The 25,949-nt window shown below is 38.2% G+C and overlaps 1 protein-coding gene across 9 annotated transcripts in view; it reads right to left on the reverse strand.

The window, feature by feature from the left end:
* DYNC1I1 (dynein cytoplasmic 1 intermediate chain 1) overlaps positions 1 to 25,949 on the reverse strand; it is a 252,049-nt gene that overhangs the window by 38,436 nt on the left and 187,664 nt on the right. For 8 of the 9 annotated variants that reach the window (XM_039341469.1, XM_039341465.1, XM_039341467.1 and 5 more), the window contains one exon: positions 5,336 to 5,476. In XM_039341469.1, coding sequence (XP_039197403.1) covers positions 5,336 to 5,476 — 141 coding nt within the window. Of the gene's footprint in view, positions 1 to 5,335; positions 5,477 to 25,949 lie in introns of those variants that run through there. The other variant, XR_005556459.1, reaches the window with a different exon arrangement.

The raw sequence follows: 25,949 nt of genomic DNA on the forward strand, positions 1-25,949 counted from the left end.
TTTAGGGCCCATTTTAAAATCATGTGTACATCTATAATCTGTTCCTAATTAGCTTTACTATTATTTACATGAAGTGCAAATAAACTTCTAGGAACAAAGCTCCTGTCATTTCAAGTTGTGCTATGGATCGGTAGGTTCACTATACTCAACTGATAGTCCATATTGCATATCTCTGTCACAATAAAAACACACAATGTGGCACCTTACAAGTTATATATCGCCATCACTCTTGGCTGCAATTGAGTTGCATCAAAATATTCAGCTTATCAATAACTTGATCCCAAACTTGTGGAAAAACAAGTTCAGTTTAAATCATTGGGACTGATGTGCAAGACTAGTGCTAAGATTTTCAAAATTCACAATGATTTAAACTGGAAATTTGAAAATCATAATATCAGTTTTAAAACGTCTAAGACCCCGCATTTTTATCACAAAATTATAATGCTAACCAACTTACCTAACAATAATTTTGCCTGTTTATTAAACAGCTTAGTCTAATAAAACTGTAATGTTGCAACCATGTTATTAGTCTAAGATAAATCCTTCTTGTCTAGTAACAAATGATATTTTTCTGTAATTATAGATATGTAGAACTAAAAACTAAGTTATTAAAGCTAAGGGAATGATTCAAACTAAGGTGCTGTTTTCTTTAATTTTATTGGGAGTGATCTAAGTTTAGGACTGGCTTTGCTTTATCTCTGAAAGTGATACCCAATGCGCTTAACTCTGCCTGGATTGTGGCCCAATACTTCTCAGGAAATAAAACCATTGTTTTGTAGTTTTAAATTGCCAGGCAAAGGATCAAAAGGAAAATTGCTTTCAGTTGTTAAAGCATTTTCTCCTTGGTTGCTACTGTAGGTCTCTGATTAGTTTTTACTGGCAACATGCTTGTATTGAATTTATTCCTGCTGGTGTCCTAACGGAAAAAAAGAGGAAAAAAATCCTGATATTTCTTCATCTAACATACACTAGCAGTCCAAATTAAACAAATGAGATTAAAGTAAATTCTATGGCTATATTCTTGTTAATTTCACAAACTCCTTTGCCCTGATCAAAGAACAATTTCAACATCCCTATGTAAAGAAGACTTGTTGTGTCACTTGAAAAGGGGACGAATTTCTTCCCATTCATTTTAAAAGCAGCAAGATTGGCTCTTAAGAATTTTTAGAATATTGACAGTTAAATCTCCTAACAATACATCTGTAAAGATGTGCTCCCTCTTCCAAATTGTCCCTTTACCTCAAAGTAAAAACTGAAGGAGAAAAAATCCTCCCTATTCAGCTACTTTATAATTAAGCTGCCTCTGAAACTTCCTGCTAAGAGCACTTCAAAAGACCTACAGTCTCTAGTTGACAATCCAGTTTTCAGGATTTGTCCTTCCTTACCTGTCTTACATGAGTTACAGCCAAATAAGTAAAAAAAATGTGTATTTTCTTTCTGCTATGAAATGCATTACAATGATATGAAAGACTAAATAAAAAGTGAAAAAGAAAATAATTAACATATTGCTTTTGCTATATTTGCTGAGTTCATTCTGTGCTATATCTCCACAAGTACACAAATTCACTTATCTGCCCTTCACATACCACCCGATTCATTAAATTTTGTCTTGCCTTGTTGCTGCCTCACGCATGTATCGTACCAATGCATACTCTGAATTTTCTGTTCTTGCTATTCAGCTATTCTTCTGCAGCTACAAAAGTGAAATGAATTATCATCATTGCTTTTATATAGTTGCTTTATAGGCCTCGTTGTTTTATTCTGCATTACCTTATTATTATCTTACAGTTGTGTCAGAATTTCAATTAACAATCACTTCAAAAATGCATGTGTTAGTTTGTATGAGGTAATAGTTATCAGAACTCAAGTTCAAACCTTGGTTGTGGCATTGTTGCTGAATTGCAAGCATGTTCTTGCAAAAAAAAGGGGGAATAAAAGATTCAAGAGACTATTTCTGTAAAAATAAAGAATATGCACTCTTATTTCACAGTGGGGAAAGAGAAAGAACTGCACATCTTTTGAATTCAGAATAAAAAACATGAGCTAAATAAAGAACAGCAAAAACAATTATAGCAAAAATATTGATTTTCATGTACCAAATGTATCTTCTCAAATTCTTCCTTTTTATTATCTCCTATTTTAGCTCTTCCAATGCTAAATAGGCAACAATATTTTCTCTATAGTTCTACTTTTTATATTTCTGGCTGCTACTGGAATAGAAATCTTCACTTTTATATTTTGAAAATTTAATCTCAAGAGAATCTTGCAAAGAAAAGTCTGTGTGCTTCAAAAGAAAGCTTTCAAAATATTTATTTAGAAAGTGTATAACCCACATCTCAGTTTAAAAACAGAAGATTCGCACAGCAGAACATAAATAGGAACTAAATAATAATGGTAACTTAAAGTGTAAGAATAAATTACATTAATTTGTCTTAAACTACAATATGCTTTACACCAGCATGAATAGTTTGCTAAATATGAACTCAGAATATCCCAAGAATATTTATTTTATTATTTTTACTTTTGCTTCAAATAAGCCTTGCCCTAATAAATTGAAATGATAATGTATTGCCTTCAATTAGCCTATGTACATGCCTGATAGATGTGCACATAGTTTCTTGAGGCTCATACATGAATGAGGCTTTATCCTGGTTTACTTTTCAGAATGTTATCTATTAACTAATAATATCCTAGCTTATGTCATATTTTTAAAGATTGTGAAAAAGAGATTCAGTATGGACTGAAAACCCTTAAGAGTCTGCAAGCAAAGAATTTTGTCCTATGCAGCCTTTTCAAGAAAAATATGAGAAAAAGTGTTTCTTTCTAATCCAACTTGTCTTAACTAACTACTGGTAGCTGTGTGTCTGCTAGTTGGTTTTTCTATAAAAGAAGACTAAAAAAATATAACTCGTTTATTATAATCATAAATGGAGCTCCCTTCTGCTGCATATGTAAATCAGACCTAATTGTAAGGATACTAGCCAGGATTTGCACAGAAATTATAATGTGAAAAAATACTATACTTAGTATTAGGTATGTTCATTGCCTTGACTTATATATTAAAAAATGAAGGATAAAAATTAAATAATGTTTCATGTTTTTAAAATAGGAAATTTAAAAATTTTAAATTTTTAAAAATAGTTGAAGACAAAAATACTATAATCCATTTACAAAGATACAATATTTTAATTAATTTTCCTCAGCTAATTTTCCCTATTAATCACTGTAAATCTATATTTATTTAGAAGCAATTTTTCCTCTACTTATGTATATTACCATTAAAATGATGTAATTTACATCATTTTATCAGTCTACTCCTGGATTTAGTGCTTCCATGTTCTTTTATTTCCCCCATATTACTGGTACTGTGAAGCTGAGAGGAAGTTCACACATTGCACTAAATTATAGTTTATCTTAGTTTACTGAGTGGCTGGATTCATGTAATATGCTATGAGATAAATTATAATTTATAAATCACAATAGCTGGGTTCACAAAGCCACAGTAAAATTATCCCGTATCAGGATTACTGCTTAATGCTGCAGTACGAAAACTAGAGAAGTGGTAATAGCCAACATTCACTGCACATACATGCATCTGTATCCAGGAAGATGTCCCACTGAATTTAGTGGACTAAATATTGACTAAATAATTAAATAGAACCAGGCAGTACTTATATTTAAAATGACAGCCAATATAAATTCCAGAGATTTTAACAAGATTTGATCTCAACCAAATTATCCTTAAACACAACCTTGTACAGGTTTAGCAAGCTTACAGGCCTTCTGAATTAATGAACATGGTCCTAACCCAGTGAGGAAAGGACTAAACAGAACTATTTTGTGGAGCTTTTTTCGGGATAATTTTTTTTACAGTGTAATGTTATGCACAGTCACTCAGAAATATATATCCCAGAATGCAGTCTTGGATTGAATTCATCCACTGCATAAAATAATGGTTTGCTTAACCATGATACGCAGCAGTCTTCTTCAAGTGAACTATCTTCAAATATGCAGACTGAGATTCCCAGCAGTCCCAGTGAAGAATGCCAAGTGGTGAGAATTGTAGAAGATACTCTACCAATACACGTAGAATGTCCAGGTTAAGCAAGGGTGGTTTCTTGAATAATTATACTTGGCTGGATTATTGCCAAAATGTCGAGTCATGGTTTCCAAACCAAAATGGCTGAGTTATTATTATAGCACAGTATTAGGTGAAAACAAACTGTTATGTCTTAATATATTGAATCAAACACTGACTTATGTACACGAAGAACTTGACAGGAGACTATGTTTCTTTTTTATCCATGATCCTACATAAACTTCTGCAGTAAAGTAGAAAAATATTAAAGGAAATTTGTCAGAATGCATTGTGCATTTAACACAACCACAAATTTTAGGATGTAAAACAAATAAATAAGAGTTAATCAACTTGCTCTGAAGATCTCTGCTCGTGTTTCTGGATAAAAAAGTAAGAACCCATTTTTGAGCTACTTGTCCAGTTAAGCCTGCTACTTATACATAAAACTTGCAGACCCCAAGTGGGAAGGAAAAATTGTTCTTTATAACATATAGAAGCATGGTTAAACTGATAGTAGACTGATCACTACAAAAGTAGTTATTCACTATCCCCAAAAAGCGAATCACTTTTTGTTGCGGTCTACAGATAGAAGTGAGGCTATAGATGCCAGTCTGCATCTCCCATTATTTTGAGCCAGTATAACCTTCCTGACTGGGAATGAAGGGAAACGTAGTTCACCACAAATGGGAAGTTTCCCTAAAGGAATCTGGCACAGTCGAGTGGGAGGAGTAGGTACCGTCGCCCATTAGACGCCAGCCCCTCTATAGAAGAGGACAGCTGTCTTCACGTGGCACACCGGGCTTCGTGTGGTGATAATAATCGAGTATCAATAGCAATGTTTTTCCACAAATCAGCAGAAGCGAGTGTGCAACGGGGGGGGGGGTTTCTTTCCTACACTTCTGGTAGATTTTCAGGCTATTCCATTTGCCAGAAATAAAAAAAGGAATGGTGAAATAAGTGTTTAATTTAAGACACCCTGCATACAGAGATCAGTGAACAGACTTCCTGCGGGGAAGAAGACGGCTGGGCTTTTTCTTGGAAGCCTAAGGGCATGGAAATCTGGGGCAGGCAACGAAAGCGGAAAGTCCATTTTTTTCTCAAATGAATGTGCAGCACATGCCACGGAGGGGCTTAGCTTCAGGAAGGCAACGCAGCCCACTTCTCCCCTCTTTGCAAAAGTTTTTTTTTAAAAAAACAATATGCAAGAAAGTCGCCAGCTCCCTCCACTCCCAAGAACCGATCCTCTCCCCGCCTCACCTCGGTGTCATTATTCAGGTTCCAGAGATCCAATCGGCCCATCCCGTCGACGCAGGCGAAGAGCGCGGGGTGCACAGGAGACCACATGACGTCGTAGACATAGTCGGCATTGTCTTCAAAGGAATAGAGCGGCTTGTTGTGCTGCAAAAGGGGGGAGGGGAAAAAGCAGAGGGAAGGGCAAGAAGACTTCGTGGCGCTACTGCCGCCTCGGGCTGTCTGGAGAGTCTAATTAAAAACTTTGCACATTCAACCAAGTGTCATAAAACTTTCCGCAGATGAAAGGTCCCAGGACGCGGAAGGCGGCGCTCTCCCAGGGGGGCAGCCACTGTCCGGAGAAAGGGATATGGGGAAGGAGAAAGGTATCCCAGACATTGCATACTGTATAGGTAAAGGGTGCTGCTACTGCTACTACAATGCGGAGGGAGTAGAGAAACGCCACCCGTAGTTTATGCTATGGGGTCGACTTGCCTAGTCAGAAAATCTTTCTCGTTCCCTCTTTCACATATGCTCACGCTTACACCCAGAAGTCTCCAGAGAGGCTCTCGTTTTGCAAGGGAAGACGATGACTGCCACCTAGTGCTCCTTGCGCAAAGTCGCAAATAACGCAAAAAGCTTGCGCTATTGCCAAACATGCCATCAACTTTTCCTTCTCGTCCTCTCATCAGCTAAATGGCTGAACTCGGTCCCTTAAATGCTGTTCTCTCCTACTTTATACCATCGCTTTCTGCTAATAGAACTGTCTAACCCATCGCTTTAATTTCAAGCGATTCTTTTGTTCTCTCTGTTTTTCTTTTGGTAAGAGCAATGTGATCTGCGGAGTCTAGAGGGTTTACAAATCTCACCCACCCCCAAACTGGGTATTCGAGATTCTCATTTCAGAAAAGAGGTGGCGAACTTCAGAGCGTGCAGCTGCCAAGAGTGTGGCGCTGCCGCTTGACTTTTACGAGTTTACGCATCATTTCATTTCACAATAGACAGGCGAGCGAGACAAGTTTAAAAGTACATGGGAACTGTAACATATAATTGGGTGTCATGAATTATTCATTACACTTACTTGCTTCTCCTTATTCTCAATTCTGAATAATAGCCTTGCCTAATTCCCAGTTAACAGTAAAATAACATTTAAATGATAATGAAAATTCCAAAAACAATGAAGAAATTAAATATTCTTATTATCCACCACAGAAGCCTAAACAACAGGATTTTTACATGTATTCAGATGACTGAATGTATATTTGTGTATATTTGTAAATAGGCTGTATGTGCAAACACAAATATACTTGGAAAATTTTGGAAGTTCCAATATTAAACTTCTGAGGATTTAACAATTGTTTTATAAGATGAAATTGATCAGGCACAAAATATTCATATACAGAACTTCTTTAAATATGACCAGTTTTTCAATAATTGTTCATTGTGTTCATATATTACTGTCAGCAATGCTTTAGAGCAACTATGGAATATATGTCACCTTCTACATATCAGCAAGCTATAATTTACATTTCTATTGTTAATGGCAAGTAGTGAGAAATGGAGGAAACTGTAATTTCATATCTGGATGATCAAAAATTCTCAGTTTGATCTAAGAATTTTTCAGAACGTTCTTCACTTTGATGGACAATTAACCTTATAAGAATTGACTTGCATAAAATATCTAGCTAGACCAGACATTTTAGGACATTTAGCTGTGGACTGGTACACATTTACAACTCTCCAGTGACTATATGTGATTTCTCTCATTCATTTCTTTGGATACATTACTAATTTGATTAAGTCCTTTAGTGAACAGCATTCAGTATCAAAATTTCAGAAACATTATCAAAGAATATCCAGATGTTCAAATTTGCCTTCTCAAGGTTGACAAGACTAATCTTTCTCAGTCTGGTGAGTTCCACAAATGTTAGACTAGGATTTCCATCAACATTGGCAGGGAAGTTATGTGAGATATTGTCCAAGATGTCTATGGAGATTCAATATCATCCAAGTCATAGTTATCCTAAAGATGCTTTTTCACATAGCAACTGGATTTTCTTATTATTATTTTTTTAAGACGTTTCGCTTCTCATCCAAAAAGCTTCTTCAGCTCTGACTGAAGAAGCTTCCCCACCATCCAGTCAAAGCTGAAGAAGCTTCTTGGATAAGAAGTGAAACATCTTTAAAGAAAAATAAGAAAGTCCTGTTGCCTCGTGAAAAAGCATCTTTGGGTATTATACAAGACATTTAGAGTCTGTATTGAAAGCTATCCTTTGAAATTTTCTCAAGAGTGTTTCTGCATGAAACCTTTACTGTGCAAATGCCCTGGCCCATACATGGCTTCTTAAGGATTTTTTCCCTTCTCATTTGTCATTTTCCATAATTTTTCCATTGCTTTTTTTCCTATCTGAGAAAGAGCATTAAAGATCATGAAGCAAAGAAACTGCTAGGAAAAAGATAGACTACATGGTACTTTATTATTACTTAACTTTGCCATCATGAAATAAAATAGAAGGTAAATATGATCTCTTTGTTTCTTTAATGAATGTTCATTTTGCTTGCCTTTTTGATTTTCAATTTTCTTCCCAAAGGCAGCAACTCACAAGATGATCCTTAGAATTGTTAAATGCTGATGTTATAAAATCTTGATAGAAACAGAGCCGGTGAAGAAAAATTTTAAAATATTGCTCAGTGTTTTCTTCCAATGTTTAGACTATGTATTTTATAGAACACATTGCATTATAAACATCTATAATCTATCCACTCACTTAAGTCTTCTGTTAAATCCTGCTTCTTTTATTCAGACAATCATAGATGAATAATAACTTTTCATGTGAAGAAACAGGATTTGACATAATTCTGATGGCTTTAGAATGAGGTTAATATGATCAACTTCTTAAGTACTGCATATGAAGATACAAGTTACAAAATAGGCCTGGTTTAGGCCTTTTCCCAATAGAAGAGTTGGCATGTAAATGCCAGAGGTAGCATGCTCATCCTATAAGGTTTTCTAGCAATTTTTGATAAACCCCTTATTTTGATGGCCTACCTCAAAGAATAGTATGTACACAGAAAGATGAAAATAAAAACTTGCGTCTAGGTAAAGTTTCAGCTGCCTCCCTGGTGTATCTGCATGGATGATCTTCCTTAATCCAGGAGGCGCCATTCGTTAAGAACTTCACTACTTAAAGGAAATCATATGGACATGTTCACAGGTTTTAACTAGCATTTAACTGCTTAAAAGCTACAACAAAATCTATCAGATTTGTTTTTTCATGAGACAAGCCATTTCATAGAAAGAATAATTAAGACATATTTATGAATTGTATTTCTTACAAAGTTTCTTCATTGTACTCATCAGAGAGCCATATTGTTTTTGTTATATACTTCGTTCGTGTGCGAATGATGAAGACACATGGCGATGCTGAACAAACACTTTATTCTCCTTCTACAACAACCAAGCAAAAGCAAAAGGCATGCAGGCCTTTTTATATGGCCAGAAGCCCGGACAGTGACAACCAATAGGAACAGAGCATTTCCACGCCTTGCGCATGCACACAAGGCCGGTGCAGCTCTTTCTGCTCCCGTGTAGCTTTTGGAATGCCCAGGACCAATGAAACATCCCGAGCCTGCTTTTGCAGGCTCAGGACACAACACCCCTCTCCCCTAGATGGAACATACTTCGCGTACACACATTACATTGTGCATTGGGAAGAGTGGCATACAGTTGCATTATTCAAATGCAAAGAGTGTGGAATCTCGAGTCTGCCCTCAGGCAAACCCTCTTCAGTATTTATTAATACAAATAAATATATCCGAAATCAAAAATAATACAAAATAATCTACCCACGAGTTACTCCCCTTATTCAGGGGCCTCATGAGCAGGTCCCTCGTGATTTGACAGCAACCTCACAAAGTCTCTCAGATTTTGGGATGGGCACTTGGCCCGCTGTGACCTTCTAAGGCCCGGAGAGATTGCCTGGCCCACCTGCTCATCTACCAGACCAGGCAGGCCAGGACATTGCTGCCCTAAATCTCCAGGTGACCCTGGTGAGGGTGCCTGGCCTTCCTGCTTGCCTACCAGACTAGGCAGGCCAGGACTTTGCTGCCGCAAATACCCGGTTGACCCACCCAGCTGCTGGCTGGCTGGACCCTCTAAGTCCATGCCAGCATACCTTGGAGGGGTGGAAGTCTCTGAGTCCACAATGGACCCCTTTTGGGAACACTGTCCCTTGAGCCCAAGGCCAGCAGATGGAGAGGGCTGGGTAGCGGACGTGCCCCAGTACTCTGTGGCCCCCAAGCCCGTGCCAGAGGTTCCAGAGTCAGGAGTCACCTCCATGGCAACCCCCTTTGCTGGTAACTTCCTTTTGGGAGCAATTGCTGAATTAGGCAAGCGCTCCTGATGGAATTCCTTTTCTCTTGCTGCTTGTGATTTGTGTGGATACCCCCAGTCAGTCTCCCTGTCTGGAGTAATTATGAATGTGTGGGATGACCCCCTATCCTGTGAATTTCTGTTTGGAGCACTTGCGGAACCTTGGGATGGATCCCAAACAGCCTCAGTAGCAGCTAGTGAGGGCTTGTTAGGCCTGGAAAACTGTGATGCATATTATGGTCCTCCCTCCCCCCCCGAGCAGAGCCAGGAGCAGAAGGGTGAGAGTCCAATCTCCAATGCAATTGGTCTATGTGTCTGCGAAGAACACGGCCGTCACCCAAGACAACTTCGTATGACAATGGCCCCGAGACCTTGCAGACCACAGCTGTGACCCAGAGATGTCCAGGCCCATAGTTTCTTGCCCAAACCGGATCACCCACCTGGAGTCTCCTAGGTGCCCGTGGTTGTGACACCTGTGAAGCCACCCAGTCAGGGTGGAGCCTGTCCAGTTTAGTGATGAGGCGGCGACCCCAGCAGAGTTCAGCAAGACTCTTCCCTGTGGCTGTGTGGTGTGCACGAAGAAAATCAGCTAACCTGTGATGCCAGTTACCGTAAGTCAGTTTCTTGAGAGCATCTTTGGTGGTGCGCACCATTCTCTCTGCCAGTCCGTTGGAGGATGGATGGAAGGGAGCCAATGTTGCATGCCGGATCAGGTTGGCCTGAAGAAAAATCTGGAACTCAGAAGAGGTAAATTGAGGGCCATTATCTGAAACCAGAACATCTGAAAGACTATGTGATGCAAAAATTCCTCTCAACAACTGGGTGGTCCTGGCAGTAGTAGTGGAGGAAACAGGAATAACCTCTAGCCACTTGGAATGGCTATCAACAACAATCAGGAAGAACCAAGGCTTCTCTGTCAATTTGAGCGTAATTTCGCTCTGCAGAAGACAGAGTCCTTGAGTAATAGGCCACAGGGACCTGTGTCTCATCAACCTTCAGATGGCTAAGTAATCTATATGCACCTTAGACCATGGGGTTTGAGTTTCCTCCCACCTATGTACTGGGGCCTGAGGCATTTCAGGCCAAGACTGTTGGCACACTTGGCACCCCTGCATCTGGGCCTCGATGGCTTTATTGAGCCCAGGCCACCAAAGATGGCTGTGCACAAGCGCTTTCATCCTGACTATACCAGGATGTCTCTCATGCAGAGAGATCAAGATTCTAGACCTCAATGAGGCTGGGATCACTACCCTGCTACCCCATAACAGGCAATCCTTGAAAGTGGAAAACTCATGCTTCTTGTGCCAGAAGCTCTGGAACTCAGTATCTGGGCACTTGTCAGGCCATCCTGACAACACCCATGTCAGCACAAGTGTAAGTGTGTGATCAGTGGCAGTTTCTGCAGCCACGTCCCTAGCATTGAGGGGAGACTCAGGCAACTCCTAAATGGAAAGAATATTAATGGCTGGAGCAGGATCTGACTCTAATTGGTTCAGGGGTAATCTGCTCAGGCCATCTGCATGACCCATTTCTTTTCCTGGTTTGTGAACTAATGTGTAGTCATATGCTGACAGGAAAATTGACCATCTCAGCATACGAGAAGAAATGATATGTGGAAGTCTGTTTGTTAGTGTTAAACAAACCCAGCAGAGGCTTATGGTCAGTATAGACCATGAAATGGTAGCCATTTAAAAAATCATGAAATTTCTTAATGCCAGCCACTATGGCCAAGGCTTCTCTGTCAATTTGAGCGTAATTTCGCTCTGCAGAAGACAGAGTCCTTGAGTAATAGGCCACAGGGACCTGTGTCCCATCAACCTTCAGATGGCTAAGTACAGCTCCCACTCCATAAGGAGATGGATTGCATGCGATGCAAACAGGCAGTTGCTCATTGAAATGCACTAAAACAGCATTAGAAGTGAGCAAGGCCTTAACCTCATTGAAGCTCTTGTCACGGACTTGTCTAAGAGTCTGTGTAATGGCTCTGCCACTGCAGCTTTATGTGGGAGAAATGCATGGTAAAAATTTAATAGCCCCAAGAAGACTTGCATCTCACTCTTAGACTTAGGGCTTGGGGCCTGCTGGATAGCTTGCAATTTAGTTTCAGCAGGTGAATGCCTTGAACATCAATTCTGAATCCTAAGAAGTCAGTAGAAGTGACTCCTATCTTACATTTATCCTTCTTTAGTTTAAGGCCTGCTTTTTGAAAACGAAGCAAGACAGCCCTTAATCTTTCTGCTAAGTTTTGAGATGATTCCCCAGCAATGAGGACGTCATCGAAGTAGGGACCCCAGGAATACCTCGAAGTGTGCTCTCGATGACAGTTTGTAATATGCCAGGGGCTACATTTACCCCAAATTGCAGTCTCTTGACCTTGAAGGCCCCCTGTGAGTTACAATAGTCTGGGCCTCTGCAGCTGCCTCATCAACAGGTAGCTGTTGATAGGCCTGTGCCAGGTCAAGTTTCGCAAAAATGCACCTCCCCTTGAGGGAGGCCAGAATGTGACTTACTACAGGCACTGGATAAGCGTGCTATTGCGGCGCCTTATTCAGTGTGCACTAATAGTCTGCACCTATATGTATGTCCCCATTAGCCTTTAGAGGCGTTATTATGGGGGTTTCCCATGGACTAGAATCCACAGGTTCTAGAATGCCCTGCTGGAGCAATTTGTCCAGTTCAGCATCAATCTTACCTTTGAGGGCAAACAGTACCCTCCTAGGCTTAACCCTGATGGGCGTAATGGTTGGGTCTAACCATAGCGAAATGGGAGGCCCCTTGTAGGATCCTAGCTCTGAACTAAACACATCTGCAAACTCCTTGCAAACCTCTGCAAGGCCCAGCATTTGCAAGCTGTGCAGTCCAGTTATCTGGATTCCCAGAGCCTCGAACCAATTGAGTCCAATAAGACTCGTACGTTCACCTCCAACAACCACCACATCTAGGGAACTTTCAAAATCCTTATACTGTACCCTAAGGGTGGCCTCCCCCGTAATACATATCATAGAATTTTGAAAATCAGTGAGTAATAGATTCGATGGCCTGAGTTTAACTCAAAGGCCACTACTGCTGCAAATCCTTTTAAAGGTATTAATTGAAATAATGGAAAGCACGGACCCTGTGTCCAACTCCATCAGTAAGGGAACCCCTTGCAACCTTATGTTAATGGAAAGTTTCTTCTTAAGGGGCTTGGGTGTCCCTGTTCTTAGAATGTTCCTGTGTGATGCGCAGAAACCCACCCTGTTTTGGCTGGGGACCCTGGTACCTTTCTGAAGCAATTCTTCCCGAGGTTGAACCTTCTGGCGACCCAAACAGACGGATGCAATGTGGCCCTGCCTGCCACATGCCCTGCAAATGGCGGAGCGAAACCTGCAGTCAGCTCACTTGTGGTGTCCTCCGCACCCAAAGCATTGAAGAGATGCTGGGGCCTTGACCCGAGTATCTTCTGCCTCCTCTCAGCTGGCTGATGAAGTCTGTTGATCTCCTCTTCAGGATCCACTTTTGATCCTTCTCGAGTGTCCTCTTGATGGACAGTAGCTGTGTCTGGAGGATTCCTGGCGAGGTGCAAGGACTTCACAGCCCCGCCTGCTGCTTCCTCAGCTGCTACCTCTCGCAACCCATCTTAGAAGGAGACATCTTCTTTTGCAAAAATCTTTTGTTGTAAGTCGCTGCTCCTTAAGCCACAGACAAAATGATCTCGCAGCCTCTCTTCCAGATCCTTGAACTCACAATGTCTGGCTGCTTGCCTTAAGGCCGTAATAAAGTCCGGAGCAGATTCACCTGACCTCTGGTCTCTCTGCTCAAACGTGTGCCTCCAAGCAATGATGGATAACTTCGGCTGGAAATGTTCCTTCAACATTTTCCTCAAGTCTGCATATGTTACTGACTCCAGAGGTGCAGGGGCCACCAGATTTTCTGCAATGTCAAAAGCTTCTTGTCCACAGGCACACAAAAGAGTTGCTGCCTTCAGGCCGTCTTCTCTAATCTGATTTACTCTGAAGTAGTTCTCCATCCGTGCTACTTAGGAATTCCATCTCTCTGGGTGGGAGACATCGAAATCAGTCAAGTGGCCAATCTTCGACATCGTAAACTTTACGACCTTCACCACTCACTTCCTCTGCAAGCTGCTGTTTGGGGAAAGGGTCCTTTAGCTGAGCTCACCCTCCAGCAATGCTGTACTGGCAGGCTGGGACGCTGATTCAGACGCTGTCTTCCCCTCTTCAGGACTTCCTGGGTAAGTCCTTAAATCTTTTGTTTCAGCTTGCAAAGGATCCCACCTTTATCGCCAGTGTTATATACTTTGTTCATGTGCGAATGATGAAGACACATGGCAATGCTAAACAAACACTTTATTCTCCTTCTACAACAACCAAGCAAAAGCAAGAGGCATGCAGGCCTTTTTATATGGCCAGAAGCCTGGACAGTGTCAACCAATAGGAACAGAGTGTTTCCGCGACCTGCGCATGCACACAAGGCCAGCGCCGCTCTGTTTGGTCCCAGGCAGCTTTTGGAATGCCTGGGACCAATGCAACGTCCCGAGTCTGCTTTTGCAGGCTTAGGACACAACAGTTTTCACTTTGCATTCATTCGGACAGCATGCATAAATGTTACCCAAAAGTTCTTAGGTTTATTGAGTTGCTGCTACATTTTTTGTATCAGTCTAAACTTTTTTCATTTTTATCATCTTTGTCAAATGCAATATTTATTGTACTTGGAAAAATTCTGAAAAATGGAAGATGAGTCAGACAATTAATGAGATTGTATTAGCTTTTTACTTAGTTCATGATATGAAATTATATCCAGCTTTGATAATAGTAAGAAGTACCCATTTCTTATCTTTGCCTTGCAAGGAACCCATATATTCTGATAAAGTTAAAGAGGAAGAGAAATAACAGAGGCCTTTGTTTTCAAACTAGAACAGCCGTTGTGTCTCTCTTCCAGTAGCTTCTGGTGCAATCTGACACTTTTGTTTAATACCTGGCAAAATTTAATCTAACATGCTATGTAATCCTGTGCATATTTATTCAGAAGAAATATCCATTAGTGTCTAGTATATCGGACTTTAGTCTTGAACTTCACTTGCATGGACACTTACGGTATATGCATATTACATTTATTCTAATTCCTCACTAATTTTTTAAAAATTACTCATCTTTGGTCATTTTATTTAGGTCTAAAAAAACTCTGCTCTACCGTCCAAATCTTCAACATTTAAGGACTCTTTGTAAATTTCTATCACATGCTATGAGCTATTTTTTTTAATGTAATTTCTGTTTTCCTTGACAAGTTTGGACTTTTATTATGCTGGTTTCAGAGCAAGAAAATTGCAGACTTACTGCAAAATTGTTATGAGATGCTTGCTTGGTGGTTTATGTCCTGATTTACATCCTAATGATGCTGAATCTGTATTACCTTCACATGGAAATTATTATATGCAAAGTGTAAAGGAAGGCAAGAGAAAAGGGTTCCAAGATAACATAGTGATTAAAGTTTTGTAGTTTCCTCTAACATCAGGCTATCATAGTTGAATTTATAAAAAGGAATCCATGCAAAGAAGAATTTGTTTCCACATGAGATTAACAATTCAATCTTATATATTTTTATTCAGGAAAAGAGCTCAAGCATCAATTATTCCTACTAATCTCTAGGAATCCCAACAAATTCTTAATAACGCAAACAAACTTTTTATAACTTCATAAATAACAAGGACATGGTGAGAGTTCTGTTTTCTGACAATACTGATATCTATGATATCAGTATTTTTCTCGGTTCCTATGTATATTTAATTTGCATTATATTGTAATTCTTTTTAACCATTTTGTGATTGTTTGCCATCCAGAGCCACTTGATTGAGATAAGTGGCTTCAGAAAATGAATGAGTGAATGAATGAATACGAGACCTTATGTTTGGAATCACTGTTGGTCTTTAGTTTTGCACTTGAGAATGTCATCTTACTAACATAATCACTTCTCCTAATAAGACTCAGCTTCCATGAAATAAATTGTGTGTGTGTGTGTATAGCCAGGACAAAAATACTGACTGGATGAGGACAATTGAATTGAAATTAATTTTTACAAATATCATTGATTCTTCTGCATATATTTCTTAATTTCCTTCTTCAGCTACCTTAAAAATTGCTGTTCTTGGAGGAACATTGGCTGAATCCACAAGCAAGTTTTTCAGAGTTACATGAAGTTTATGTATACATAGCCATGCTTAACCAATTTTGTGGAAACTATTTCTAATTTTTGCTACTGAGTGCTATGTACTTTCTTTTAATTTTTCTATTAATAAATCTAAAAACAAACAAAATGAAGAAATGTTTGTGATACTAAGGTAACTCAATTTTAATTATAATATAATTTATCATAATCTTTTTGTCAATGGTTAAAACCAAAAGAAGAAAATAAAAATGTAACATCTCAAAAATAAAGTCTCGCTGAAGTTGTGCTAGTTCCTAGTGTTTATATGGATTTGATTATTATTATCTCAGCAACATAAAAAGAATTAAAATTACTATTCAAATAACTGAAAGAGCTTGATTCATAGACTGAAAAAAGTAAAATTAGCAGTGGACTATAGAGTATGGTGTTAAGCTTGTACTAGCTTAAGCAAAGCTGGTGTGATTGGTCTGAATCTATTATTTTTCTCAATCTACTTCATACTGTAGGGTTACTGTAACATAAAATGGGTATATTAAAATGGCTATATTATAATAGATGCTTTTTGCCAACTTCAATGTTTCACCACTGTTTTCTGGATCAGGAGACATAACAGTAATAATTTGTTTTACACATGGCTCCCCTTTAGGATTCAGAAGCTGCAATTGGTGCAAAATATACAGTTCATGTTGATCAACACTAACTAGCTTAGAAGAATACATCCTGATGCTCCACTGTTCACCAGTAGGCTTCCTAGCCCAATTCAAGTGATCTCAGCACCAATTCTGCTTATTGCCTATAAAGTCCTATACAGCTAGGGACTTTGCTATTTTCTAGCTAGGAGAGAATAATGGGGGATCAAAGGTGTTGAGGACAAGACAACTTGTGTAAAATAACTGCCATCTTCCTACCTTTTAGAAAAGTAGTAAAAATAATTATTTCCCATAGAGATTTTTAAAGCTTCTTCAATCATCAGACAGCAAGTGGGATTTTTAAATTATACCTGTCATTTTTTGTTTTTATATTATAAACCACCTAAAGCAGGGGTCCCCAAGCCCTGATTTGTGGACCAGTACCAGGCCATGCCATGCCAGCAACTGGTCTGCACAAACAAGCAAAGCCCCATCCGTGCGATGTAGGCAGCACACAAAACCATGCACTTTCCAGCTATGGAAAAACCTCTCTATGGAACGGGTCCCTGGTGCCCAAAAAGTTGGGGACCTCTGACCTAATGTTTGACAAGCAGCCAGCATTTCAAATTACTAAATTAATAAAGACCATACAAGTTAGGCTACAGTTGTTGTGATACAGATAGCCAGGCCTTCTGAGCAGTAGTGCTATCTTAGGAAACTCAATCTAAAAGAAGCTCAACTCAATGTGTTGGAGAAAAATTACAGTATAATGGTCAAAGCACTCTGATTTTGAAAAGTTAATGGAGCCGGTTGGTCTTATTTCTTTCTCATACTTTTGAGCTTTGATGCTTTAAATTACTGTTTTGTAGTCTTGATAGATTACCCCATTCTATTAAGTTTTATCCATCTTTGATGGAACATGACTCGATTCTTCAAATCTAAGTACAGTGAGGATTCAAATTCAGAAAGAAAACCTAAGAAAAATGCATAAATATATAAAGATAAACAGTCCCTACAGCAAGTACATTTTAAAAACTGAATACAATTGATGAAGTGTCAGATCAGCCTGACAAAATATGGTGTTACTTGGAGACAGAAATTATGCCAGCACTGGAGGCATAGAAGCTAAAGCATCCAACTCTACTCACCACTCTGCAAGATCACCTATTAACTTCAGAAGGACTTCTCTGTGAATAAATAGTTTCACAATTAATAATATGAATTATTCTTAGTAAGAAGTAGAATATGAAGGAAGAAAAATGTGAATAAGAAACAATGGGGCAATAAGGTCAAATATTCTAAAGAAGAATAAGGGGGAAAATGTAAATAATAGAAGATTACCGTTACATAATCGCTGTTAAAAAAAGGGAGAGGAGTATATACTGTGTGTGTGTGTGTGTTATGTTTTGCTTCGTTTTGTTTTGTTTTGTTGGTTAAAAATAAAAAAAAATTTTTTTACTGCTAAAGGTTAAGCCTTTTGCTCAATTTCCAACTTATCTATAAAATCATTTCCACAAATCTATTATCAGCAAATACAAGAGCTCCAGCTTATCGGAAATGAGTAACCTACATGTATTTTACTTTTACATATTCTCTGAATTTTCAGGATAGTCACTTTTTTCTACTCAGGTTGCCATGTTATCTTATATGAAAAAAACTGTTATTTTGCACATGTGACTGCTCAAAAGTCTTTTTTTTAAAAAATACAGTGATTACTGTGGGATAGATAAGCAAATTCAAGAAAAACATTGTGGAAAAACTCAGGGCGGACTTTTGACCACCTGATTTTTCTTTGGTTTTGCTCCTTCAAATTACCTAGAGAAAGACCATAATCTTCTCCTCATACAGCTGGATGGAAGCCAGACCTCTGGCTCCAGAGGTAAAGGGCAAAAAGTAAAAAATCCTGCCTGAACAAGCAACTCCACCCATTCCTTTGAAATCACTTTGGCTTTTTGACAAAATTGAGCTCTGAAGAAAATTCATTCATTGCTTTAGTTCTGAGCAAAACTCAAAATGCTGAGTTTGTATAAAATACAGAGCTGTTATCATATAAGCCAATATGCTACTTACCAAATATACGGACATACGGTTCACTGAAATGATTAGCATGCTATGAATACATGTATGACTCTTTGTTGTGGGGAACACAATAAATTTAATTGGAGCTTCTTTTCTCTTCCCCAAATAGTTTGTTTTTCCCACCCAGGATCCATTTAAACATGTTTATATTGCCACAGAAAGTCAACCTTGAGTACAATGGCAAAACATAAGATCAACCTAATTAGGGCACTGTACAACACTTATTCTCTCTTAAAATGAGTAGGCCTATATTGCTATACTTATTATCTATTGCTCTATTAGTCACATTATGGAAGCACAAGCAATGGAACGCAGTCAAACTAGAGTCTTGGACTTCAAGAGAGCTAATTTCAATAAACTTAGAGAGGGTTTGGGAAGGATTCCATGGATGAGAATCCTCCAGGGGAAAACAACTCAAGATGCTTGGGAAATTTTAAAAAATGAGATAATAAAAGCCCAGTCTAGCACAATACCAACAAAGAGGAAAAATAACAGCTCTCAAAAGAAACCAGCATGGCTGCACAAAGAACTCTCTGATGAATTGAAAGATAAAAAGGACAAGTATAGAAAGTGGAAAAAGGGACACTTAACTAAGTCAGAATATCAGCAAATAGCCCGAGCCTGCAAAGATGAAGTGAGGAAAGCTAAGGCTCAGAATGAACTAAGGCTTGCAACCAAAGACAAAAATAACCTATCAAAAATAGTGCCATAAAAAACAGAATAGAAACACAAGATAGACAAGAAAATGGTAAGTGAACACCTGTCCAGCCTAGACGAGTTCAAATCACCAGGACCAGATGGATTTCACCCCAAGGTTCTATAGGACCTGGCAGATGTGATCTCAGAACCACTGAACTATATTTTTCAAAGATCCTGGAGCACTGGAGAACTACCAGAGGACTGGAAAAGAGCTGATGTAGTTCCCATCTTCAAAAAAGGGAAAAAAATGGATCCAGGAAATTACAGACCTATCAACCTGACCTCAATACCTGAGAAGATTCTGGAAAAGATAATCAAACAACGAATCAGTGAACACCTACAAGCAAACCAAGTCATTACTAAAAGCCAACACGGGTTTGTCAAACCTTATTGCATTCTTTGACCAAGTGACAAAATTAGTGGACCAGAGGAATGCTGTGGATATAATTTACTTGGACTTCAGTAAGGCATTTGACAAAGTAGATCACAACCTACTACTTGATAAGATAGAAAAATGCGGGTTAGACAACATCACCACCAGATGGATCCGTAGCTGGCTGACCGGCCGTACTCAGCGTGTGATCCTCAATGGAACTGCATCTACATGGAGGGAAGTGTGTAGTGGGGTGCCCCAGGGCTCTGTTCTGAGCCCAGTGCTTTTCAACATCTTCATCAACAATTTGGACGAGGGGATAGATGGGGAATTCATCAAATTTGCAGACAACACCAAGCTGGCAGGAATAGCCAACACTCCAGAAGACAGGCTTAGGATACAGGAGGATCTGGACAGACTTGAACACGGCGCTATCTAACAAAATGAAATTCAATGGTGAAAAAAGTAAGGTTCTACATTTAGGCAAGAAAAACCAAATGTACAGATATAGTATAGGGGGTACCTTGCTCAATAGTAGTAACTGTGAGAGGGATCTTGGAGTCCTAGTGGACAATCATTTGAATATGAGCCAGCAGTGTGCTGCAGCTGCCGAAAAAGCCAACACAGTGCTAGGCTGCATTAACAGAGGCATAGGTAAGGCTACACTTGGAATACTGCATCCAGTTTTGGTCACCACGACATAAAAAAGATGTCGAGATTCTAGAAAGAGTACAGAGAAGTGCAACAAAGATGATTAAGGGACTGGAGACTAAAACATATAAGGAAAGGTTGATGGAATTGGGTATGTCTAGTTTAATGTAGAGAAGGATGAGGGGGGACATGATAGCAGTGTTCCAATATCTCAGGAGCTGCCACAAAGAAGAGGGAGTCAAGCTGTTTTCCAAAGCGCCTGAAGGCAGGACAAGAAGCAATGGATGGAAACTAATCAAGGAGAGAAGCAATCTAGAACTAAGGAGAAACTTCCTGACAGTTAGAACAATTAACCAGTGGAACAACCTGTCTCCAGAAGCGGTGAATGCTCCAACACTGGAAGTTTTTAAGAAGAAACTGGACAGCCATTTGTCCAAAATGGTATACGGTTACCTGCCTGAGCATGAGGCTGGACTTGATGACCTCCAAGGTCCCTTCCAACATAATTATTATTATTATTATTATTATTATTATTATTATTATTATTATTATTATTATTAATCATCACACAGTCAGCCAGATGTTCAGACTGGATTTGGCATTTTGTCTACCTATCGAGTCCTTACCCAGGACCTAGCAAATTTGTCAATGTCAATGGTATTCAAGTGGTGCTCCAGTTGTTTTGGGATTGCACCCAAGGAGCCTATCACTATTGGTACTACCCTTGCTTGCTTTTGCCACAGTCTTTCTATTTCTATTTGTAGGTCTTTGTATTTTGTTATCTTCTCCAGTTCTTTCTCGTCTATTCTGCTGTCTCCAGGCACTGCCACATCCACTATCCAGACTTTTTTGTCTTTCTTATCGACAATTGTTAAGTCTGGGGTGTTATGTTGCAGGTGCTTGTCTGTTTGAATTCTGAAGTCCCAGAGCAGTTTAATTTTATCATTTTCTATGACTTTCTCTATTTTATGATCCCACCAGTTTTTGCTTACAGGCAAATGATATTTTTTGCAGATCTTCCAATGCACCATTGTTGCTACTTTGTCATGCCGCTGCTTGTAGTCAGTCTGTGCAATCTTCTTGCAACAGCTTACCAGGTGGTCCACTGTTTCTTCAGCTTCTTTGCATAGGCGGCACTTACTGTCTGTTGCTGTCTTCTCAATTTTGACTTTATATGCATTTGTCCTTAAGGCTTGGTCTTGTGCAGCCAGAATTAGTCCCTCGATCTCTTTCTTCAATTTTCCTGCTCTTAGCCATTGCCAGGTCTTGTTATTATCTGCTTTCCCAGCTATTTTTTTAATGTATTGGCCATGTAGTGCTTTGTCTTCCCATGCCTCTATTCTGTTCTTCATTTGGTCTTTCTTGTAGGCCAGTTTGGTCTCTCCAGTAGTCAGTAAGCCTTCCTGATATACTAATTTCAGTGCGTCTTCATCATTGTTCTTCAGATATTCTATTCCAAAGCCATTTTTTCTTCTTCAACCATCTGATGTACTTGTAGCATTCCACGCCCACCTATTTGCCTTGGTAGATAAAGTCTGTCAATGTCACTGCGTGGATGAAGGGCATGATTCATTGTCATTATTTTTCTGGTCTTCCTATCCATTGCTTTAGTTCTGCTTGAGTCCAGTCCACTATTCCAGCTGTGTACCTAATGACTGGAATTGCCCAGGTGTTGATTGCCTTTATGGTATTTCCTCCATTGAGTTTGGATTTTAAGATCTTCTTCACTCTCTTGATGTATTCACCTCTAATCTTTTTCTTGACTTCAGTGTGCTTGATGTTGTCAGCTTGAAGGATACCCAAGTATTTGTAGTAATCTTCCTCATCCAAACTCTTAATGTTATTTTCGTGGGGCATCTTGATTCCTTCAGTTTTCACTACTTTTCCTTGTTTGATAGTAAGTGTGGCACATTTGTCCAAGCCAAACTCCATAACAATATCTTGGCTATATATACGGACAGTGTTGAGCAGCGATTCTATTTCAGATGATGTTTTTCCATACAGCTTCAGATCATCCATGTAAAGGAGATGGGATATAGTCTGGTAGATGTTTTTGATGTTTGATAGCCATGTCCTGAGTTATTCAGTATTATTGACAGAGGAAACAGTGCAATAACAAATAGTAATGGTGACAATCAATCTCCCTGAAATATTCCTCTCTTTTTTTTTTATTGAAAATTTTTAAATTTTACAAAACAATACGGTTCCCTTCCCCAAACCACCCCAACCCTCCCATGCCCTCCCCCGACCTTCCCAGAGCTGAATACAGGCTTAATTAATATTTTTTCAAAAAGTCTTAAAACAAATATAAACCATAAACAAATCTAAATACATTAATTAAAGAAATTGTAAACTAGTTAACAATAATATATGTATAAAAAAAACAAAAATACAAGGAAATACGAGAAAATAGGAAGAAAGAAAAAGGAAAAAAGTCTATAAAATATCTTAAATTTTAAGTATAAGTTATTGAAAAGCTAAATAATATTTTTTTATATCCAACTTATATTGTATAAAGTCTATCCATTTTTTCCATACCAAAAAATACTTCTCTTGCGATTGGTCTTTCAAGAAAGCCGAAATCTTTGCCATTTCCGCCAAATAAGAAACTTTAAAAAACCACTCTTGCAAGGTAGGCAAAGATTCCTTCTTCCAACATTGCCCTACTAATAACCTTGCCGCTGTGATTAAATTTAACATCAATATAGTCTCTTTAGTATCACAATCAGAAACAATACCTAACAAAAACAGTTGTGGAGTAAATTTTACCCTTCTTCTAAAAATTCTTTGAATATTCCACCATATCTTAATCCAAAAAGCTTTTATATTTTTACATGACCACCAGATATGATAATAAGTAGCATCCAAATATCCACATCTCCAACATTTAGGCTATAAGTCAGGATACATACGAGACATTTTTTGTGGATCAAGGTGCCATCTATAAAACATTTTGTAAAAATTTTCCCTTAAATTTTGGGCTTGTGTAAATTTAACATTCCTCACCCAAATAATTTCCCAAGTATCTAATAGAACCGGTTCATCAAAATTTTATGCCCATTTAACCATACATTCTTTAACTAATTCTACTTCTGAATCCAATTCTACTAACACCCCATAAATTCTCTTAATATGGGTTCGTCTTTGATCTTTTATTTATTTTAATAAATTCTCATCTTCTCTAAGGAAACCCACATTACGATCTATCTTCCACCTCTCCACTATTTGTCTATAATGAAACCATGAGTAAATAATATTTTCTTGTATTAAATCTTCCAAAGATTTTAATTGCCAATTTTTACCATCCCATCTAAGTAGTTGTGCATAAGAAACGCTATCCATCTTGATTCCTCTCCTTATCCCTTCAATCGCATGCCCCGGTATAGCCCATAATGGAATTTTAAAATCACTTCTATAATATTTCCTCCAAACCCGAAGTAAAGAAATCCTTATAATATGAGATTTAAAGACCCTATCAACCTTTTTATTAAAAATTAAATAGGCATGCCATCCAAAAAGTAAATCCCAACCCTCTAAGAGGAGTATTTCTACATTTGTTAAATTAACCCAATCACTTATTAATGTTAAAACCACAGCATCATAATACAATTCAAATTCGGTACCTTGAGTCCACCTCTCTCATGAATATCCTGTATAATTTTAAGTTTTACTCTTGGTTTTTCCCTGCCCAGATAAATTTGTTAATACCTTTCTGCCATTCATTTAAATTAACCTCATTCTTTAAAATAGGTATCATTTGAAATAAAAAAAGAAACTTTGGCAAAACATTCATTTTAATTGCCGCAATTCTTCCCAAAAGAGATAATTGCAACTTCTCCCAATTTTCCAAATCTCTTTGTATATTGACCCACAGCCTTTCATAGTTATTTTTGTACAATTTTGCATTAGAAACAGATAAAATAACCCCCAGATATTTTACCTTATTGACAACCTCAAAATCTGTCAACTTAACCAAAGTCTGCTTATCCAGATTAGTCATATTTTTAGGCAATATTTTAGTCTTATTGTTATTAATTTTAAAACCCGAAACCTGTCCATACTGATGTATCAATTGTAATAACTCTATTACAGAATAAGTAGGTTGAGATAAGGTAACCACCAAGTCATCTGCGAAAGCCCTTAATTTATATTCTTTTTTATTAACTTCTATTCCTTTTATTTGCTGTGATTCTCGAATTTTAATCAACAATATTTCCAAAGTTAAAACAAACAGCAATGGTGACAATGGACAACCCTGTCTAGTCCCCTTCTCTATTGTAAACACCTCTGACAAACCCCCATTAACTATAAGTTGTGCCGTTTGCTTTTGATAAATAACACCAAGAGCTTGTAAAATTTTTTCTCCAAAATTCATTTTCTCAATTAATCTCAATAAATTGCCAATTCAGCTGGTCAAAAGCTTTTTCAGCATCTAAAAATATCAATCCTGCAGAAACTTGATTATTTTTATCTAAATATTCTAATAAGTTAATAATTTGTCTGACATTATTCTTCATGTACCTTCCAGTTATAAAACCCGTTTGATCCATATGTATTACATGATGCAAAACCCTCATAAGCCTGTTGGCTAAAATTTTTGAAAAGATCTTGTAATCTACATTTAGATTAATGAGATATAGGTCTATAATTCTTTGGTAAGGTGAGATCTTGATCTTCTTTTGGAATCAAAGATATAAAAGCTCTACCCCATGACGGGGGAATCTCTGAACCCTGTAATATATTATTAAAAAGCTCACTTAAAGGTTGAGTCATCTCTTGTACCAATGTTTTGTAATAAATAGATGTCAAACCATCCATACCCGGTGCCTTACCTAATTTTAATTCTTTAATTACTGTCTCAATCTCCTCACTAGTAATCAAACCATTAATTTCTTGTTTCTGATCTTCTGTTAATTTAGGAAAGTTAGCTTCATTTAAATAATTATCTATATCTGAAACCTGTACTTTAGTACTCATATATAATTTTTGGTAATAATCTAAAAAGGATTTCTTAATCAACTCCTTCTGATGTACCAATTTACTATTATAATTTATTTTATCTATAGTTCTCTGTCTCTGCTTCTTTCTCAGTTAGTAAGCCAACTATCTCCCTGGTTTATTAGCATTATAAAATGTATTTTGTTTCATATACAGTAAATTAGTTGCAGTTTGATCAGCCATCAACATATTAAATTGTGATGTAAGCAATTTTATAGATTCCTTAACCTTCTCATCTATAGGATTTAAAATCAAAGCTTTTTCTTTTAATTTAATCTCATCTTCCAACTCCTTACGTTTCTGCATCTGCTTCTGTCTATGAACATTATTCATTTGTATCAAAATCCCCCACGTGTAGAAATATTCCTCTCTTGATATTAACCTCTCCCAGTCTCTCACCATTGATCTGCAACTGTGTCTTCCATTGTGCCATCAATCTTTGCACAAATTTTCTGATGTTTCTACTGACTCCTGTTATTTCTAGGCACTTGATTACCCAGTCATGTGGCAGAGAGTCAAATGCCTTTTTGTAGTCAATCCATGCCACATTCAGGTTGATCTTCCTTTTTGTTATGTCCCGAGCCTTGCAAACGGCTCGGGCGTTTGCAGGCAGTCCCGGGCAGGTGCAAAGCTGCCCGGGACCAGACAGGCTGTTGCCAGCGCCGTGCGCATGCGCGG

This window comes from Crotalus tigris, unplaced genomic scaffold, assembly GCF_016545835.1.
Source record: "Crotalus tigris isolate CLP2741 ecotype Arizona unplaced genomic scaffold, ASM1654583v1 scf7180000017765.3138416, whole genome shotgun sequence".
NCBI classification, from domain to species: Eukaryota; Metazoa; Chordata; class Lepidosauria; order Squamata; family Viperidae; genus Crotalus; species Crotalus tigris.